At 41.2% G+C, this 23,161-nt stretch overlaps 1 protein-coding gene across 1 annotated transcript in view; it reads left to right on the forward strand.

Annotated features, from left to right (window-relative positions):
- The window catches only part of LOC139766211 (nonsense-mediated mRNA decay factor SMG9), a 69,474-nt gene that overhangs the window by 29,188 nt on the left and 17,125 nt on the right, over positions 1-23,161 (forward strand). Inside the window, exons 5-6 of the mRNA XM_071694516.1 lie at positions 4,182-4,361; positions 18,107-18,404. Of these exons, the coding sequence (XP_071550617.1) occupies positions 4,182-4,361; positions 18,107-18,404 (478 nt within the window). The remainder of the gene's footprint in view (positions 1-4,181; positions 4,362-18,106; positions 18,405-23,161) is intronic.

A 23,161-nucleotide genomic window follows, 5' to 3' on the forward strand; every position in this document is an offset into this window, starting at 1 on the left:
AAGTTTTGTGGGGCTTGGATGTAGAAAGGGAGCTGTGGTCTCGGTGCATTACACATGACAGCTAAGGACTGAGTGTGAACGAATGTGGCCTTTTCTTGTCTTTTCCTAGTGCTACCTCGCGGGATGTGTATTTGCATGTGTGTGTGTACTATTTCATGTGTAGCTGGATGGGAATGGGTGAAGGCAGCAATTATGAATATGTATATGTGTATATATGTATATGTATGTATATGTATGTATACTTAGAAAAGCAAATGGATTTGTATGTAGCATTTATGGATCTGGAGAAGGCATATGATAGAGTTGATAGAGATGCTCTGTGGAAGGTATTTAGAATATATGGTGTGGGAGGCAAGTTGTTAGAAGCAGTGAAAAGTTTTTATCGAGGATGTAAGGCATGTGTACGTGTAGGAAGAGAGGAAAGTGATTGGTTCTCAGTGAATGTAGGTTTGTGGCAGGGATGTGTGATGTCTCCATGGTTGTTTAATTTGTTTATGGATGGGGTTGTTAGGGAGGTAAATGCAAGAGTTTTGGAAAGAGGGGCAAGTATGAAGTCTGTTGGGGATGAGAGAGCTTGGGAAGTGAGTCAGTTGTTGTTCGCTGATGATACAGCGCTGGTGGCTGATTCATGTGAGAAACTGCAGAAGCTGGTGACTGAGTTTGGTAAAGTGTGTGAAAGAAGAAAGTTAAGAGTAAATGTGAATAAGAGCAAGGTAATTAGGTACAGTAGGGTTGAGGGTCAAGTCAGTTGGGAGGTAAGTTCGAATGGAGAAAAACTGGAGGAAGTAAAGTGTTTTAGATATCTGGGAGTGGATCTGGCAGCAGATGGAACCATGGAAGCGGAAGTGGATCATAGAGTGGGGGAGGGGGCGAAAATCCTGGAAGCCTTGAAGAATGTGTGGAAGTCGAGAACATTATCTCGGAAAGCAAAAATGGGTATGTTTGAAGGAATAGTGGTTCCAACAATGTTGTATGGTTGCAAGGCGTGGGCTATGGATAGAGTTGTGCGCAGGAGGATGGATGTGCTGGAAATGAGATGTTTGAGGACAATGTGTGGTGTGAGGTGGTTTGATCGAGTAAGTAACGTAAGGGTAAGAGAGATGTGTGGAAATAAAAAGAGCATGGTTGAGAGAGCAGAAGAGGGTGTTTTGAAATGGTTTGGGCACATGGAGAGAATGAGTGAGGAAAGATTGACCAAGAGGATATATGTGTCGGAGGTGGAGGGAACGAGGAGAAGAGGGAGACCAAATTGGAGGTGGAAAGATGGAGTGAAAAAGATTTTGTGTGATCAGGGCCTGAACATGCTGGAGGGTGAAAGGAGGGCAAGGAATAGAGTGAATTGGATCGATGTGTTATACCGGGTTGACGTGCTGTCAGTGGATTGAATCAGGGCATGTGAAGCGTCTGGGGTAAACCATGGAAAGATGTGTAGGTATGTATATTTGCGTGTGTGGACGTATGTATATACATGTGTATGGGGGTGGGTTGCGCCATTTCTTTCGTCTTTTTCCTTGCGCTACTTCGCAAACGCGGGAGACAGCGACAAAGCAAAAAAAAAAAAAAAAATGTATAAGTTGAAATGTATAGGTATGTATATGTGTGTGTGTGTGTGTGTGGGCATTTATGTATATACATGTGTATATGGGTGGGTTGGGCCATTCTTTTGTCTGTTTCCTTGCACTACCCCTTTGACGTGGGAGACGGTAATTAAGTATAATAAGATAAAATATATATATTATATATTTTTTATTATTATATATATTTAATACTTATATATTTTTATTATACTTTGTCGCCGTCTCCCGCGTTAGTGAGGTAGCGCAAGGAAAACAGACAAAACAATGCCCCAACCCACCCACATACACATGTATATACATAAATGCCCACAGATACACATTATCATACCTGTACACTTCAACCTATACATATATACACAGACATATACATATATACACATGTACATATTTATACATGCCTTCACCCATTCCCATTGCACCCCTTTCCCCCGCATGCGTGCAAGGTAGCGTTAGGAAAAGACAACAAAGGCCACATTCATTCACACTCAGGTCTCTAGCTGTCATGTGTAATGCACCGAAACTACAGCTCTCTCCATATCCAGGCACCACAAAACTTTCCATGGTTTATCCCAGATGCTTCACATGCCCTGATTCAATCCATTGACAGCATGTTGACCCTGGTATACCACATCGTTCCAATTCACTCTATTTCTTGCATGCCTTTCACGCTCCTGTATGTTCAGGCCCCAATCACTCAAAATCTTTTTCACTCCATTCTTCCACCTCCAATTTAGTCTCCCACTTCTCCTTGTTCCCTCCACCTCTAACACATATATCTTTGTCAATCTTTCCTCACTCATTCTCTCTCCATGTGATCAAACCATTTCAATACACCCTCTTCTGCTCTCTCAACCACACTCTTTTTATTACCACACATCTCTTACCTTTTCATTACTTACTCAATCAAACCACCTCACACCACATATTGTCCTCAAACATCTCATTTCCAACACATCCACCTTCTTCCACACAACTCTATCTATAGCCCACACCTCGCAACCATATAACATTGTTGGAACCGCTATTCCTTCAAACATACCCATTTTTGCTCTCCGAGATAACGTTCTCTCCTTCCAAACATTCTTGATCGCTCCCAGAACCTTCGCCCCCTCCCCCACCCTGTGACACTTCCGCTTCCATGGTTCCATCTGCTGCCAAATCCACTCCCAGATACCTAAAACACTTCACTTCCTCCCGTTTTTCTCCATTCAAACTTACCTCCCAATTGACTTATCCCTCAACCCTACAGTACCTAATAACCTTGCTCTTATTCACATTTACTCTCAGCTTTCTTCTTTCACACACTTTACCAAACTCAGTCACCAGCTTCTGCAGTTTCTCACCCGAATCAGCCACCAGCACTGTATCATCAGCGAACAACTGACACTTCCCAAGCTGTCTCATCCACAACAAACTGCATACTTGCCCCTTTCTCCAAAACTCTTGCATTTACCTCCCTAACAACCCCATCCAAAAACAAATTAAACAACCATGGAGACATCATGCACCCGTACCACAAACCAACATTCACTGGGAAACAATCACTTTCCTCTCTTCCTACTTGTATACATGCCTTACATCCCCAATAAAAACTTTTCACTGCTTCTAGCAACTTCCCTCCCACACCATATACTCTTAATACCTTCCACAGAGCATCTCTAACACCTATTATATGCCTTCTCCAGATCCATAAATGCTCCATACAAATCCTTTTATTTTTCTAAGTATTTCTCATACATTCTTCAAAGCAAACATCTGATCCACACATCTTCTACCACTTCTGAAACCACACTGCTCTTCCCCAGTCTGATGCTCTGTACATGCCTTCACCCTCTCATTCAATACCCTCCCATATAATTTCCCAGGAATACTCAGCAAACTTGTACCTCTGTAATTTGAACACTCACCTTTATCCCCTTTTCCTTTGTACAATGGCACTATGCATGTCTGCCAATCCTCAGGCACTTCACCATGAGCCATACATACATTGAATATCCTCACCAACCAGCCAACAACACAGTCACCTCCTTTTTTGATAAATTCCACATCAATACCATCCAAACCTGCCGCCTTGCTGGCTTTCATCTTCCATGAAGCTTTCACTACCTCTTCTCTGTTTACCAAATCATTCTCCCTAACCCTCTCACTTTGCACACCACCTCGACCAAAACAACCCATATCTACCACTCTGTCATCTAACACATTTAACAAACCTTCAAAATACTCGCTCCATCTCCTTCTCTTATCACCACAACTTGTTATTACCTCCCATTAGCCCCCTTTATCGATGTTCCCATTTGTTCTCTTGTTTTACACACTTTATTTACCTCCTTCCAAACCATCTTTTTATCCTCCCTGAAATTTAATGATAATCTCACCCTATTTCTCATTTGCCCTCTTTTTCACCTCTTTTCACTATCTATATGTATATGGATAGATAGATAGGAATGCATTCATGAGATGGCCATGATTAGGACCTCAGCTGCCCATGCCATCTTAGCTAGAAAAAGAAACTTGCAATTTGAAGTTTGTGGTTTATTTTTTGTGCATAGGCCTTTCAGTTTTACTCGAAGCTAATGTACATTGCACGACTTTTTGTTTAAGGTCTTGTGTGTTCCGGCCAGAAAGCCTTGAGCAGGTCATGTCAGGCTGCCACGGAACCAATGGGATAGATATTTACATTACTACTCAGAGGCTTATTGTTTTAGACTGCCAGCCACTTCTATCCCCATCCATCATGGATCGCTTAATCACACAGGAGAAGAAATTCACATCAGATTACAAGTGAGTTGAAAAGTGACTCTTGGGAATTTTAAGATTGTTGGAGTTTCAACAATTACTTATGAGTTTTATTCATTTTAGTATGTACAGCAACAGTTGCCGAGTATCTTTCATGCAGTGGCCAGCATGAATACCTTTACTGTTAAGCATAAGCAAGAGAGAGGTCATCATGAACTTCTTGTTTATGTAATTACCAACTCATTTGTGTAATTATTCGTAATTACCCGATTGCTCTTTTTAGGGAGGATATTTACGCTCATGTGAACCCAGCTCTTGAACGTTCTTTATTATCATACGAGTTTTTGAACTTCTGTATGCTGTTTGCATTTACCATGTCACCATTCATTTTATTCTATTTATTCCCCACACTTATACTATAAAATGACTTCTTAACATCATTTTTAATACATTTCTTCCTTAAGTTCTTGTTTTTGTCCTCTCATTATTCTGTCCTAACATTTATCAAAGAACCTTTCCCTGTCCATTTCAGCAGTGTGTTTTAAAAAGGTAAAGGTTGTGATCAGGTATGTGTATAATACAGGGAAGGCCCTCTACACCTGGTTCTCACTTAACATTAGGATGCATTGTTGGAAATAAGAACTTAATTGGATTACTTGATAGTTTATCATCTTTTACCTTAGGATCCAGTGGGATGGAAGGGGAGGATCTGTACAGTATTGTACAATTCAGATATATGATTAGATAAAAACTAAATTAAAGAATATTACTTTATTAATTTGCTTTGTTGCTGTCTCCCGCTCTAGCGAGGTAGCGCAAGGAAACAGACGAAAGAACGGCCCAGTCCAACCACATACACATGTATATACATATACGTCCCCATACGCAAATATACATACCTATACATCTCAATGTATACATGTATATACACACAGAGACATATACATATATACATATGTACTTAATTCATACTGTCTGCCTTTATTCATTCCCATCGCCACCCCGCCACACATGAAATAACAACCCCCCCTCCCCCCCTCATTTGCGCGAGGTAGCGCTAGGAAAATAAAACAAAGGCCACATTCGTTCACACTCTGTCTCTAGCTGTCATGTAATAATGCACTGAAACCACAGCTCCCTTTCCACATCCAGGCCCCACAGAACTTTCCATGGTTTACCCCAGACGCTTCACATCCCCTGGTTCAATCCATTGACAGCACATCAACCCCGGTATACCACATCGTTCCAGTTCACTCTATTCCTTGCACGCCTTTCACCCTCCTGCATGTTCAGGCCCCAATCACTCAAAATCTTTTTCACTCCATCTTTCCACCTCCAATTTGGTCTCCTACTTCTTGTTCCCTCAACCTCAGACACATATATCCTCTTTGTCTATCTTTCCTTACTCATTCTCTCCATGTGACCAAACCATTTCAAAACACTCTCTTTTGCTCTCTCAACCACACTCTTTTTATTACCACACATCTCTCTTACCCTATTATTACTTACTCGATCAAACCACCTCACACCACATATTGTCCTCAAACATCTTATTTCCAGCACATCCACCCTCCTCCGCACAACTCTGTCTATAGCCCACGCCTCTCAACCGTATAACATTGTTGGAACCACTATTCCTTCAAACATACCCATTTTTACTTTCCGAGATAATGTTCTCGACTTCTACACATTCTTCAACGCTCCCAGAACTTTCGCCCCCTCCCCCACCCTATGATTCACTTCCGCTTCCATGGTTCCATCCACTGCCAAATCCACTCCCAGATATCTAAAACACTTCACTTCCTCCAGTTTTTCTCCATTCAAACTTACCTCCCAGTTGTCTTGTCCCTCAACCCTACTGTACCTAATAACCTTGCTCTTCTTCACATTTACTCTCAGCTTTCTTCTTTCACACACTTTACCAAACTCAGTCACCAGCTTCTGCAGGTTCTCACACAAATCAGCTACCAGCGCTGTATCATCAGCAAACAACAACTGACTCACTTCCCAAGCTCTCACATCCACAACAGACTGCATAGTTGCCCCTCTTTCCAAAACTCTTGCATTCACCTCCCTAACAACCCCATCCATAAACAAATTAAACAACAATGGAGACATCACATACCCCTGCTGCATACCTACATTCACTTGAGAACCAATCACTTTCCTCTCTTCCTACATGTACACATGCCTTACATCCTTGATAAAAACTTTTCACTGCTTCTAACAACTTACCTCCCACACCATATATTCTTAATACCTTCCTCAGAGCATCTCTATCAACTCTATTATATGCCTTCTCCAGATCCATAATTTTTTTTTTTTTTTTTTTTTTTTTTCTCCCGCGTTTGCGAGGTAGCGCAAGGAAACAGACGAAAGAAATGGCCCAACCCACCCCCATACACATGTATATACATACGTCCACACACGCAAATATACATACCTACACAGCTTTCCATGGTTTACCCCAGACGCTTCACATGCCTTGATTCAATCCACTGACAGCACGTCAACCCCGGTATACCACATTGCTCCAATTCACTCTATTCCTTGCCCTCCTTTCACCCTCCTGCATGCTCAGGCCCCGATCACACAAAATCTTTTTCACTCCATCTTTCCACCTCCAATTTGGTCTCCCTCTTCTCCTCGTTCCCTCCACCTCCGACACATATATTCTCTTGGTCAATCTTTCCTCACTCATTCTCTCCATGTGCCCGAACCATTTCAAAACACCCTCTTCTGCTCTCTCAACCACGCTCTTTTTATTTCCACACATCTCTCTTACCCTTACGTTACTTACTCGATCAAACCACCTCACACCACACATTGTCCTCAAACATCTCATTTCCAGCACATCCATCCTCCTGCGCACAACTCTATCCATAGCCCACGCCTCGCAACCATACAACATTGTTGGAACCACTATTCCTTCAAACATACCCATTTTTGCTTTCCGAGATAATGTTCTCGACTTCCACACATTCTTCAAGGCTCCCAGAATTTTCGCCCCCTCCCCCACCCTATGATCCACTTCCGCCTCCATGGTTCCATCCACTGCCAGATCCACTCCCAGATATCTAAAACACTTCACTTCCTCCAGTTTTTCTCCATTCTCCGTTCTCCATAAATGCTACATACAAATCCATTTGCTTTTCTTAAGTATTTCTCACATACATTCTTCAAAGCAAACACCTGATCCACACATCCTTTACTACTTCTGAAACCACACTGCTCTTCCCCAATCTGATGCTCTGTACATGCCTTCACCCTCCCAATCAATACCCTCTCATATATTTTCCCAGGAATACTTAATAAACTTATACCTCTGTAATTTGAGCACTCACTTTTATCTCCTTTGCCTTTGTACAATGGCACTATGCAAGCATTCCACCAATCCTCAGGCACCTCACCATGAGTCATACATATATTAAATAACCTTACCAACCAGCCAACTATACAGTCACCCCCTTTTTTAATAAATTCCACTGCAATACCATCCAAACCTGCTGCCTTGCTGGCTTTCATCTTCCGCAAGGCTTTTATTACCTCTTCTCCATTTACCAAATCATTCTTCCTAACCCTCTCACTTTGCACACCACCTCGACCAAAACACCCTATATCTGCCACTCTATCATCAAATACATTCAACAAACCTTCAAAATATTCACTCCATCTCCCTCTCACATCACCACTACTTGTTATCACTTCCCCATTAGCCCCCTTCACTGAAGTTCCCATTTGTTCCCTTGTCTTTCGCACTTTATTTACCTCCTTCCAAAACATCTTTTTATTCTCCCTAAAATTTAATGATACTCTCTCACCCCAACTCTCATTTGCCCTCTTTTCTCTCACCCCAACTCTCATTTGCCCTCTTTTTCAGCTCTTGCACCTTTCTCTTGACCTCCTGCCTCTTTCTTTTATACATCTCCCACTCATTTGCATTATTTCCCTGCAAAAATCTTCCAAATGCCTCTCTCTTCTCTTTCACTAATAATCTTACTTCTTCATCCCACCACTCACTACCCTTTCTAATCTGCCCACCTCCCATGCTTCTCATGCCACGAGCATCTTTTGCGCAATCCATCACTGCTTCCCTAAATACATCCCATTCCTCCCCCACTCCTCGTACGTCCTTTGTTCTCACCTTTTTCCATTCTATACTCAGCTGTACTCAGTCTCTCCTGGTACTTCCTCACACAAGTGTCCTTCCCAAGCTCACTTACTCTCACCACTCTTTTCACCCCAACATTCTCTCTTCTTTTCTGAAAACCTCTACAAATCTTCACCTTCGCCTCCACAAGATAATGATCAGACATCCCTCCAGTTGCACCTCTCAGCACATTAACATCCAAAAGAATATTATGTTTGTATAATATGTATTATATCCAGTCCTATAAGATGTAAGAGTACTACCCTACCCACCCCAGACCCCTTTTACCAATCATTCATGACATTTATAAAGGGCATGTTCCTACATGCTATAGATAGAGTTGTGCGGAGGAGGGTGGATGTGTTGGAAATGAGCTGTTTGAGGAAAATATGTAGTGTCAGGTGGCTTGATCAAGTTTTTTTTTTTTTTTTTTTTTTTTTTCTCCCGCGTTTGCGGTTTGATCAAGTAAGTAATAAAAAGGTAAGAGAGACGTGTGGTAATAAAACGAGTGTGGTTGAGAGAGCAGAAGAGGGTTTTTTGATATGGTTTGGTCATATGGAGAGAATGAGTGAGGAAAGATTGACAAATAGGATATATGTGTCAGAGGTGGAGGGAACAAGAAGTGGGAGACCAAATTGGAGGTGGAAAGGTGGGGTGAAAAAGATTTTGAGTGATCGAGGCCTGAACATGCAGGAGGGTGAAAGGCGTGCAAGGAATAGAGTGAATTGACATGATATGGTGTACCAGGGTCGACGTGCTGTCAGTGGATTGAACCAGGGCATGTGAAGCGTCTGGGGTAAACCGTAGAATGTTCTGTGGGGCTTGGATATGGAAAGGGAGCTGTCGTTTCGGTGCATTATACATGACAGCTAGAGACTAAGTGTGAATGAATGTGGCCTTTGTTGTCTTTTCCTAGCGCTACCTCGTGCACATGCGGGGGGAGGGGGTTGTCATTTCATGTGTGGCGGGGTGGCGACGGGAATTAATAAGGGCAGACAGTATGAATTATGTACAAGTGTATATATGTATATGTCTGTGTGTATATATGTATATAGATGTGTATGTGGGTGGGTTGGGCCATTCTTTCGTCTGTTTCCTTGCGCTACCTTGCTAACGCGGAAGACAGTGACAAAGTAAAATAATATATAAATAAATATATATATATATATATATATTATTTTTTATATTTATTTTGCTTTGTCGCTGTCTCCCACGTTTGTGAGGTAGCGCAAGGAAACAGACGAAAGAAATGGCCCAACCCACCCCCATACACATGTATATACATACACATCCACACACGCAAATATACATACCTATACATCTCAATGTACACATATATATACACACACAGACCCATACATATATACCCATGTACACAATTCACACTGTCTGCCTTTATTCATTCCCATCGCCACCTCGCCACACATGGAATACCATCCCCCTCCCCCTCATGTGTGCAAGGTAGCGCTAGGAAAAGACAACAAAGGCCCCATTCGTTCACACTCAGTCTCCAGTTGTCATGCAATAATGCCCGAAACCACAGCTCCCCCTCCACATCCAGGCCCCACTCAACCTTCCATGGCTCACCCCAGACGCTTCACATGCCCTGATTCAATCCACTGACAGCACGTCAACCCCGGTATACCACATTGATCCAATTCACTCTATTCCTTGCCCTCCTTTCACCCTCCTGCATGTTCAGGCCCCGATCACACAAAATCTTTTTCACTCCATCTTTCCACCTCCAATTTGGTCTCCCACTTCTCCTCGTTCCCTCCACCTCCGACACATATATCCTCTTGGTCAATCTTTCCTCACTCATTCTCTCCATGTGCCCAAACCATTTCAAAACACCCTCTTCTGCTCTCTCAACCACACTCTTTTTATTTCCACACATCTCTCGTACCCTTACGTTACTTACTCGATCAAACCACCTCACACCACACATTGTCCTCAAACATCTCATTTCCAGCACATCCATCCTCCTGCACACAACTCTATCCATAGCCCATGCCTCGCAACCATACAACATTGTTGGAACCACTATTCCTTCAAACATACCCATTTTTGCTTTCCGAGATAATGTTCTCGACTTCCACACATTCTTCAAGGCTCCCAGGATTTTCGCCCCCTCCCCCACCCTATGATCCACTTCCGCTTCCATGGTTCCATCCTCTGCCAGATCCACTCCCAGATATCTAAAACACTTTACTTCCTCCAGATTTTCTCCATTCAAACTTACCTCCCAATTGACTTGACCCTCAACCCTACTGTACCTAATAACCTTGCTCTTATTCACATTTAGTCTTAACTTTCTTCTTTCACACACTTTACCAAACTCAGTCACCAGCTTCTGCAGTTTCTCACATGAATCAGCCACCAGTGCTGTATCATCAGCGAACAACTGACTCACTTCCCAAGCTCTCTCATCCCCAACACACTTCATACTTGCCCCTCTTTCCAAAACTCTTGCATTCACCTCCCTAACAACCCCATCCATAAACAAATTAAACAACCATGGAGACATCACACACCCCTGCCACAAACCTACATTCACTGAGAACCAATCACTTTCCTCTCTTCCTACATGTAAACATGCCTTACATCCTCAATAAAAACTTTTCACTGCTTCTAACAACTTGCCTCCCACACCATATATTCTTAATACCTTCCACAGAGCATCTCTATCAACTCTATCATATGCCTTCTCCAGATCCATAAATGCTACATACAAATCCATTTGCTTTTCTAAGTATTTCTCACATACATTCTTCAAAGCAAATGAAACCACACTGAAACCACACTGCTCTTCCCCAATCTGATGCTCTGTACATGCCTTCACCCTCTCAATCAATACCCTCCCATATAATTTACCAGGAATACTCAACAAACTTATACCTCTGTAATTTGAGCACTCACTCTTAACCCCTTTGCCTTTGTACAATGGCACTATGCACGCATTCCGCCAATCCTCAGGCACCTCACCATGAGTCATACATACATTAAATAACCTTACCAACCAGTCAATAATACAGTCACCCCCTTTTTTAATGAATTCCACTGCAATACCATCCAAACCTGCTGCCTTGCCGGCTTTCATCTCCCGCAAAGCTTTTACTACCTCTTCTCTGTTTACCAAATCATTTTCCCTAACCCTCTCACTTTGCACACCACCTCGACCAAAATACCCTATATCTGCCACTCTATCATCAAACACATTCAACAAACCTTCAAAATACTCACTCCATTTCCTTCTCACATCACCACTACTTGTTACCACCTTCCCATTTGCGCCCTTCACTGAAGTTCCCATTTGCTCCCTTGTCTTACGCACTTTATCTACCTCCTTCCAGAACATCTTTTTATTCTCCCTAAAATTTAATGATACTCTCTCACCCCAACTCTCATTTGCCCTCTTTTTCACCACTTGCACCTTTCTCTTGACCTCCTGTCTCTTTCTTTTATACATCTCCCACTCAATTGCATTTTTTCCCTGCAAAAATCGTCCAAATGCCTCTCTCTTCTCTTTCACTAATAATCTTACTTCTTCATCCCACCACTCACTACCCTTTCTAATCAACCCACCTCCCACTCTTCTCATGCCACAAGCATCTTCTGCGCAATCCATCACTGATTCCCTAAATACATCCCATTCCTCCCCCACTCCCCATACTTCCATTGTTCTCACCTTTTTCCATTCTGTACTATATATATATATATATATATATTTTTTCATACTATTTGCCATTTCCCGCGTTAGCGAGGTAGCATTAAGAACAGAGAACTGGGCCTTAGAGGGAATATCCTCACCTGACCCCCTTCTCTGTTTCTTCTTTTGGAAAATTAAAAAAAAAACAAGAAAGGGGAGGATTTCCAGCCACCTGCTCCCTCCCCTTTTAGTCGCCTTCTACGACACGCAGGGAATACGTGGGAAGTATTCTTTCTCCCCTATCCCCAGGGATAATATATATATATATATATATATATATATATATATATATATTCTTTCTTTTCTTTTCTTTCAAACTGTTCGCCATTTCCCGCATTAGCGAGGGAGCGTTAAGAACAGAGGACTGGGCCTTTGAGGGAATACCCTCACCTGGCCCAATTCTCTGTTCCTTCTTTTGGAAAATTAAAAAAAAAAAAACGAGAGGGGAGGATTTCCAGCCCCCCCGCTCCCTCCCCTTTTAGTCGCCTTCTACGACACGCAGGGAATACATGGGAAGTATTCTTAATCCCCTATCCCCAGGGATATATATATATATATATATATATCTTTTTCTTTTCTCAAATTACAGAGGTATAAGTTTGTTGAGTATTCCTGAGAAATTATATGGGAAGGTATTGATTGAGAGGGTGAAGGCATGTACAGAGCATCAGATTGGGGAAGAGCCGTGTGGTTTCAGAAGTGGTAGAGGATGTGTGGATCAGGTGTTTGCTTTGAAGAATGTATGTGAGAAATACTTAGAAAAGCATTTATGGGTCTGGAGAAGGCATATGATAGAGTTGATAGAGATGCCCTGTGGAAGGTATTAAGAATATATGGTGTGGGAGGCAAGTTGTTAGAAGCAATGAAAAGTTTTTATCGAGGATGTAAGGCATGTGTACGTGTAGGAAGAGAGGAAAGTGATTGGTTCTCAGTGAATGTAGGTTTGCGGCAAGGGTGTGTGATGTCTCCATGGTTGTTTAATATGTTTATGGATGGGGTTGTTAGGGAGGTGAATGTAAGGGCTTTGGAATGAGGGGCAAGTATGCAGTCTGTTGTGGATGAGAACTTGGGAAGTGAGTCAGTTGTTGTTCGCTGATGATACAGCACTGGTGGCTGATTCATATGAGAAACTGCAGAAGCTGGTGACTGAGTTTGGTAAAGTGTGTGAAAGAAGAAAGTTGAGATTAAATGTGAATAAGAGCAAGGTTATTAGGTACAGTAGGGTTGAGGGTCAAGTCAATTGGGAGGTAAGTTTGAATGGAGAAAAACTGGAGGAAGTGAAGTGTTTTAGATATCTGGGAGTGGATTTGGCAGCGGATGGAACCATGTAAGCGGGAGTGAATCATAGGGTGGGGGAGGGGGCAAAAATTCTGGGAGCCTTGAAGAATGTGTGGAAGTCGAGAACATTATCTCGGAAAGCAAAAATGGGTATGTTTGAAGGAATAGTGGTTCCAACAATGTTGTATGGCTGCAAGGCGTGGGCTATGGATAGAGTTGCGCGGAGGAGGGTGGTTGTCCTGGAAATGAGATGTGTGAGGACAATATGTGGTGTGAGGTGATTTGATCGAGTAAGTAATGAAAGGGTAAGAGAGATGTGTGGTAATAAAAAGAGTGTGGTTGAGAGAGCAGAAGAGGGTGTTTTGAAATGGTTTGGTCACATGGAGAGAATGAGTGAGGGAAGATTGACCAAGAGGATATATATGTCAGAGGTGGAGGGAACGAAGAGAAGTGGGAGACCAAATTGGAGGTGGAAAGATGGAGTGAAAAAGATTTTGAGTGATTGAGGCCTGAACATGCAGGAGGGTGAAAGGCATGCAAGGAATAGAGTGAATTGGAATGATGTGGTGTGCCGGGGTCGACGTGCTGTCAATGGATTGAACCAGGGGATGTGAAGCGTCTGGGGTAAACCATGGAAAGTTCTGAGGTAGCGCTAGGAAATACAACAAAGGCCACATTCATTTACACTCAGTCTCTAGCTGTCATGTATAATGCACTGAAACCACAGCTCCCTTCCCATATCCAGGCTCCACAAAACTTTCTGTGGTTTACCCCAGACACTTCACCTGCCCTGGTTTATTCCATTGACAGCACATCGACCCCGTTATATCTCATCGTTCCAATTCTTTCTATTCCTTGCACGCCTTTCACCCTCTTGCATGTTCAGGCCCCGATTGCTCAGAATCTTTTTCACCCCGTCTTTCCACCTCCAGTTTGGTCTCCCACTTCTCTTCGTTCCCTCCACCTCTGACACATATATCCTCTTTGTCAGTCTTTCCTCACTCATTCTCTCCATGTGACCAAACCATTTCAAAACACCCTCTTCTGCTCTCTCAACCACACTCTTTTTATTACCACACATCTCTCTTACTCTTTCATTACTTACTCGATCAAACCACCTGACAATACATATTTTCCTCAAACATCTCATTTCCAACACATCCACCCTCCTATGCACAACTCTATCTATAGCCCATGCCTCACAACCATATAACATTGTTGGAACCCCTGTTCCTTCAAACATAACCATTTTTGCTTTCTGAGATGATGTTCTCGCCTTCCACACATTTTTCAACGCTCCCAGAACCTTTGCCCCCTCCCCCACCCTGTGACTCACTTCTGCTTCCATGGTTCCATCCACTGCCAAATCCCCTCCTAGATATCTAAAACACTTCACTTCCTCCAGTTTTTCTCCATTCAAACTTACCTCCCAATTGACTTGCCCTCAACCCTGCTGTACCTAATAACCTTGCTCTTATTCACATTTACTCTCAGTTTTCTTCTTTCACACACTTTGCCAATATAATATCAGTGAAAAAACATTACCAAACCTCATTCATAATGCAGTAGATATTTTTCCAGAAAAAACTGGTTATGTATAGTCATTCTTTTCTTATATGTTTGTACTGAAATAGAATTTTAATTTGTAAAATGTAGTGATATAATTAGTTTTAAAACTCAAGAATATATGTCATATCACCACAACAAAATGGAGGGATGGCTTAGTGATGAACACCACAATGTAAAGTATCCCTTTTAGCCCCATTTCTAGGATTGACATGATACTTTTTGTGAAGTAGGCTATAGTTTTTTGTTAATTATGAATATGGTGGATTCCATACTGTTAAGAAGATGGCATTACTGTATATGTCTTGGTGGATGACACCACTTGCTAGCAGGTGCCTGAGTGACTTTTTTCCATGACTTCATTATTTGTTCACGGACACCAGATTAGTAGATCTCAAGGTAGTGGGTCACCAGGTAGTGAGGACCAGGTTTGTTGTCATTTGATTTTTTTAACTTTTGTGTACTGCTTTCATAATTTCATCTGTTAGCTTATTCCATTCATCCACTACTTTGATCCTTTATTACCTCTTTACATCTTTTCTAAGGATTCTTTTTACATAATTTTTTGTTATGGTCTAATTCTCGTGTCTTTGCATCTTTTGAAGAAGTGTTCACTGTCAGCGTCATCAAACTGGTGTATCAGATCAGATTTGGAGTTTGTCTAGGACCCCTTGGTAAGTTGATTTAATCTTTATCATTCTTTACTTCTCTCATGACATTAGCATCATCCGCAAGCATATTCAAACACGAATTCAGTCTTATTGGCAAGTCGTTTGATAGATCAAGAAATAGCATGGGTTCTAGGACCAAGCTTTGCTGAATGCCAGTTCTTAACCCATATGATAATACATGATCCTTGAAGTAATTGCCGTGAACCAGAACAGATATTCAGTTAATGCGTCTTCTGTTCTAATCCACTTAGGTAATGTCCTAGCCATTGAAGGAGTCCTCTCCCTGAAAAACTGCTTTTGTATTAAGTTCCTGTGTGGTCAGTGTTTGATGATTTTTGGCAGTGTAGGTACTTGTAATCCACATATCTTTCTGTCCTGCATACAACAGCGCTAATTCTCTCATCTAAATCATAAAGATTTGGTATATATTCTTTCTTTTCCCTGAATTCACGTCCTTGACATCGTTAGTTTCTCGTGTATGAGTTACCTTCCTGTACACCTTGTGGACACCAACCCATCTCTCCAGCACCACAAACATTGATTCAGCCTATCACAAGACTCCTCGTGCATAAGATGCAACTTCTCCACTGAATATTTGCACCTCAGTTCACACACACACATATGTACACCCACGAGATAATCATTACATTTTGACCTGTGATCCCTCCTGGTGATGCAGCTTGCATCCTTAGCAGTATGAGAGCTTCATAGAAGGGGATCCTGAGCAGGAGGGTAAAGACATTCTTACTAACCTGCCCCGGGATACACTTGTATGGGGCTTCTGCAGTTCTCAGGAAACTAAGCTATTTTATATTTACTGGTTTGGACCACAGGACAGGGAATATGATGGTCTGTATATGTGTGGATGTAACCAGAGTGAAAGGAAGGGAAAAATATTTCCGTAGAACAGGTACATGGTTAGTTTTGGCTGTAAGGGGAACTAAGATGAAGGGAAAAGGAGAAGAATGGTTTGGTAATGTACAAGAGGTAAAGTATGGGTTATAGTGAGAACAAGAGCAAAGGAAGGTGTGACATTTCTGATATGGAGGAACTAAAAGAATGTTTGAAAAGTTTAGGGAAGTGGGTTCAAGTCTGGTGTAGATAGAAATGAAAGTAGACCTTGACTAATTCTGGGTAATTCTCATTACCAGTGTACCTGGCAGCTCAAGAAGTGAGGAAGAGAGAAGAGTTTTTCTGGTGGAGTTGAGAGTTCTTCAGCAATTTTGATACGTTAAAACGAGTCCTCTTTGTGAGGGATTTCAATGCAAGAGGGAGTGATTTGTCAGTTGAGGGTATTATTGTGGGGCAAGGGGTACCTAGTGGCCTGGTGTACTGTAAAGCCTCTCTTATTATCCAAAATGCTTGGGGAATCAGCAATTTTGAATGACAGAATTTTCCAGGTGTTTGAGTTTGTTTTAAATATTTCTTTCTTTCTTTCATACTATTCGCCATTTCCCGCGATAGCGAGGTAGCGTTAAGAACAGAGGACTGAGCCTTTGAGGGAATATCCTCACCTGGCCCCCTTCTCTGTTCCTTTTTGAAAATTAAAAAAAAAAAAAAACGAGGGGAGGATTTCCAGACCCCCGCTCCCTTCCCTTTTAGTCGCCTTCTATGACACGCAGGGAATACATGGGAAGTATTCTTTCTCCCCTATCCCCAGGGATATATATATTAGATAATTTATGCGAGTGTTATGCTCTGTGAAAACCTCGCACAAAGAGAAATTGTATGTAGCAGACCAATGAACTTACAGAGAAAAATGGAATGTGTGCATCAGCTTCAGCTTCATGGTCAGCACTGGCAGATTCTCCAATTACCTTCACGTTTTATAGCTTCCAACGTTGAGTATACTTGTCTAGCCATTCTTTACTTTTGTGAAATGGCTAAGCACAGCTACATTATCTGGGCAGTTTCTGAATTATTTGATATGTTTAAAAAACAACTTGAAATAACAGATTTTTTATTTGAAAAGGCCAATTTTCCCATGCATTTCAGATAAGAGGTTTTATTGTATACATAGATGAGTGGTTTTAGGAGACAATGAGTATTATTGGATAACATACATTATACTTGACACTTAATAGTGTAGATGTGATTGAATGAGGATTTTCTTTGTCTGCATGAGTGGGGTAACTCCAGGAACAGATTACTGAGTCATAAAGGAGACATCCTTGCTTGGCCCCATCCTGTTTTCCATTTTGGTCTTGCTGCTCTTATCATGCCGTCCATATCCTTTCAAAACATTTTCTCACTTTCCAGTGCATTTATTTGCATACATATACGTGTATGTAGTTAATTTTTTTAGTCATCTGACTTATCCATCTATTTTAGAGTATTCCCCAGTAACAGACAGAGGGTTCGTATCTCTCACCTTCTGCGTTTGACACTGCTTAACCCATTTTGTATTTTCTTTCAGTTCCACAGAGAACCTCATGGAGGTAGAGTCATTGCAGGTGCTTACATTAGTAATGAGTATTGCACATGTGGTTATGCTGGTTCAAGACAGTGCTGCTGACCCCAACCTTATCCGTCTCCTTCAAACCTGTGAGATGATGAAACCATCTTCGTCCTCAACGCCATCATCCTCTTCATCATCTAATCCCGCAGCACCTACTGCAAGTGAAGACACACAGCAGTATTTCCCTCATGTGGTCTTTGTCCATAACCGTGCTCCATCACACCACTTCACACCTGCAACATTGAAAAAATTGCAGGTGAGTTTACTTGATAAGATATGAAGCAGCAAGGTGTAAGTAAGGATTTTCCTTTTTCTGTGCTTGACAGCAAGCCTTAGATATACTAGCTGTATTTTTTTTTATATATATATTTTAATGATATTGATTGAGCTGTAATAAAATGGAGATTATATACTATCATACTACCACAGCTATCATGTGAAGTGCTTGCCAGTGATCTTGACTATAATTTGCATCAACCTGCTTGTAGTTTAAAACAGTTCAGAAAGACTTGGAATAAAAATTGATGTTCTGTTACCACACATAATTTATATGGGACATGACACTTCTGCATCTGTCTGTCTATGTGACTTCTTTTAGACACAATCTTGTTATTATGATAGTTCATGGAGCAATACATGAAACTGAATGATGATGCTGTATGTATCCATTGTGGACATGAAAAATCAATTAGATTTTGCAGTAAGTAGTTGCTTTGAATTTACATATTAGCCCCTTAAGATCTCTTGATGGATATTGATGCAAGCTGGGTGATGCTTATAGATAGATATTTTTACATTGAGTTTGACGCTATCTTTACATCTATACCTCTGATACCTGTTCCCTTTGGGAACTCCCTCAAGGGGGTGGCCACTGCAAAAGAGTCTCCATAACCAGTTAATTCCAGTGTTGCTTGTTAAACTTTTGTACCTCACTCTTAACAGGCCGCTGGCAGAGGGCAACTCTTATCATAGTGTTTTCGTAGGCTCCTACCTAATGTTCCTACTGAGTGCATCTACCTAATGTTCCAACTTGTTACTTGTACCCTATGCTCCCACCTAATGTTCCTCATTTCATGCCTTACTCTCAAAGCCCTGTACTAAGCCTAAGTGATGGCTGAAGTGGCAGTGTGTGGTAAGTTTTCCCCACAGTAAGTCATCCTCCAGTAGTGCCAGCGAGAGCACATTTGTATGAGTTTTCAAGAAAGAAAATTAAGCAGCTTTTATCTTGATTTAGTGGACCTGTCTGAAGATTCCAAGTGAGTTGACAATGATGATCTGTCTTCAGATTGTTTGAAAAGTGACTTTATAGACACTGACTCTTTTTAGCATTGACATTTGAGCAGTGTGAGGGAGCAAAAGTTGAGGCAGTATTGACAGCACCCACCTGACCTTGATAACTATGCATCCAAGTGCTGTGGCTGGTATTTTTTCAACCATTTATAGTTATGCTCTATTGAAAAAATTTTCAACGAATAACATTGATTATAACAAGAGAAGATTTATTTTAGATACAACAGGGTGATAATTATCAGTCAGTACATTGGCATAGGTAAGAGAAACTTCGAGGCCTTCTAACACTTTTCATTGCAATGTACAAATAAACTTAGAGCCTTTCTATCGCTTTTTATCCCAGTGTACGGAAACACCTGCAAAAGTACCATACATTATCACAATGAAAGTAGTGGATGGAAATTTACTTCTGAAGTAACTCTTTTCATTAGTATAGATGTATCCATGAGATTATGAGGTTAAAAACATTTTTTAAACAACTAAAAAAAATAAGATTTTGAAGGGTGGAAAGGATAACTTAATGGGATGTTAGGGGTTGATTGGGGAAAACTCATTTTTCCATATGCCATAACTCGGGTCATTTAAGATATACATGGTTAGGTTGAGGCTTATATTGTAGTAACTAAAGCTTTGTAAATTGATGAGCTCTATAGCCTTTTTTTTCCCCTGTATTTGACTGGGCAGGACATTAAGCAATGCATATGGTTTTTCAGAGGTTTATAAGGTGATTATACTAGCCGATTCATTTGCTAGTGTAATGGCAAGAAAGCCGCAGTATATGTTATTCCATAAAAAAGATCGTTCTTTTGTCTGTTTCCTTGTGCTACCTCGCTAATGCAGGAGACAGCGACAAAGTACAATGAATGAATAAATATAATGAAAAAGATCATTAGACATGTTGTGATGTGACAGTCTGGATAGTATACCCCCATGGGATTCTTTTTTGCCCCTTGTTGATAATGAATTACAATTAATAAACTATGAATTGCATCCTGTAATATTATGTACATGGCAGGAATGAAATCAGGGAATTCTGTGGTAACTCCCACCATACAAGATTTTTTTTTTCTTCGTGCATACTTGCCATTTCCCGCATAAGCAAGGTAGGGTTAAGAGGGAATATCCTCACTTGGCCCCCTTCTCTGTTCCCTCTTTTGGAAAATTAAAAACGAGAGGGGAGGATTTCTAGCCACCCCCAATCCCTCCCCTTTTAGTCACCTTTAACGACATGCAGGAAATACATGGGAAATATTCTTTCTCCCCTTTCCCCAGGGTTAACATTACAAGATATGGGTAAGTATTTAAAAGAAAATTATTTTATTTGGCCCAGAATGCATGAGAATTATTCAAACTTTACTTACTGTAAATCATTAATGTATTATGTAGCTTGCTACATGGTTCAAATGTTGCTCAGATGCTGGAATGTTTTTTTATCTTTTTCTCCTCTTTTGCACCAAAACTATAGGATAGAGAGGATTGACACTAAATTCATTGCTTTTTGGGTCAAAAGTATTCAGTTGAAAACTGTTGGTCATCATTTGAGTTGAATACAGTAGTCTTGCCCTACATTGGCATAGTTTTCTACAAGTTAATGCATCTCTTTTTGTATCTAATAGATGTAAAAGATTTTTAATCCGCATGAATGTCTTCCTCTTTGTTAAAAGTCTTTCCTTACAGATTATGAATCCCATTAGTTTCTGACAATATTTTAAGCTCTAAATCCTCTTTATGTTAGAAATATTTATAATGGGCAGTAGCTGAACCGTTAGTAGCAAAGTAGCAACAAACTGAATTTTTGTTCATACCTTATTGCCTTTCTCATTTCCATGAGGTATCATGAGGAAAGAACAAAACAGTGGCTTCATGTGCACACATCCAGTCCTTAGCTTCTAAATGTAATTCCCTGTTTGTACAGTATGGGAAGGGAAGGTCCAATCTCATGAACATTATATGTCATTAAATGCCCTAAATTTGTGTATGTTGTCTGCATTGATAATGTGTTAATATACAAAGAGTGAATAGTGAAATCTGTTATACAAGAATGGGCAGATGATTAAAAGATTCCACATGAACCAGCAGATAATAAAAGTATTGACACAAGAGGCTTATGTGGTGAAAGCTCTGTGCTGGTTCTGCCATTTTGCAAAATCTCCTTGTAAGCACTTGTAGACAGTCTCACTCTCTCACTCTTGTACTCTGGAAGGATTAAAGATGCCTGCACAGTGAAGCAGCTCTTTCATGACTGTCACTTGTCATTCATTTGGCCCAGGTAGCTGTCTCTTATGCCTCACCCACAATTGGGCTGCTGGCTTCCAGTCCACAGATGTATTATGCAATCTCTTTCTCATTCATAGCACTTGATAACACATAACCCACACAACTCGTTCTTCATACTTATATTTCACATGGTGAGTTCACTTTGCTATCCCTGCCTTTTGGCATTCATAAGTATTAATATCCCTGGGGATAGGGGAGAAAGAATACTTCCCACGCATTCCTTGTGTCATAGAAGGCAACTAAAGGGGACGGGAGCAGGGGGCTAGAAACCCTCCCCTCCTTGTATTTTAACTTTCTAAAAGGGGAAACAGAAGAAGGAGTCACGCAGAGAGTGCTCATCCTCCTCAAAGGCCCAGATTGGGGTGTCTAAATGTGTGTGGATGTAACCAAGATGAGAAAAAAGGAGAGATAGGTAGTATGTTTGAGGAAAGAAACCTGGATGTTTGGGCTCTGAGTGAAACGGAGCTCAAGGGTAAAGGAGAAGAGTGGTTTGGGAATGTCTTGTGAGTAAAGTCAGGGGTTAGTGAGAGGACAAGAGCAAGGGAAGGAGTAGCACTACTCCTGAAATGGGAGTGGTGGGGGTATGTGATAGTGTAAGAGAGTAAACTCTAGATTGATATGGGTAAAACTGAAAGTTGATGGAGAGAGATGGGGTGATTATTGGTGCATACGCACCTGGGCATGAGAAGAAAGATCCTGAGAGGCAGGTGTTTTGCGAGCAGCTGAATGAGTGTGTTAGTGGTTTTGATGCATGAGACCGGGTTATAGTGATGGGTGATTGGAATGCAAAGGTGAGTAATATAGCAGTTCAGGGAATAATTGTTATACATAGGGTGTCCAGTGTTGTAAGTGGAAATGGTGAAGAGCTTGTTAATTTATGTGCTGAAATAGGACTGGTGATTGGGAATACCTGGTTTAAAAAGAGAGATAACATAAACTATACGTACGTAAGTAGGAGAGATGGCCAGGGAGCTTTATTGGATTACATGTTAATTGATAGGCGTGCGAAAGAGAGACTTTTGGATGTTAATGTGCTGAGAGGTGCAACTGGAGGGATGTCTGATCATTATCTTGCGGAGGTGAAGGTGAAGATTTGTAGAGATTTTCAGAAAAGAAGAGAGAATGTTGGGATGAAGAGAGTGGTGAGAGTAAGTGAGCTTGGGAAGGAGACTTGTGTGAGGAAGTACCAGGAGAGACTGAGTACAGAGTGGAAAAAGGTGAGAACAAAGGAGGTTAGGGGAGTGGGGGAGGAATGGGATGTATTTAGGGAAGCAGTGATGGCTTGCGCAAAAGATGCTTGTGGCATTAGAAGTGTGGGAGGTGGGCAGATTAGAAAGGTTAGTGAGTGGTGGGATGAATAAGTAAGATTATTAGTGAAAGAGAAGAGAGAAGCATTTGGACGATTTTTGCTGGGAAATAATGCAAATGAGTGGGAGATGTATAAAA

This window comes from Panulirus ornatus, chromosome 57 (assembly GCF_036320965.1).
Source record: "Panulirus ornatus isolate Po-2019 chromosome 57, ASM3632096v1, whole genome shotgun sequence".
NCBI classification, from domain to species: Eukaryota; Metazoa; Arthropoda; class Malacostraca; order Decapoda; family Palinuridae; genus Panulirus; species Panulirus ornatus.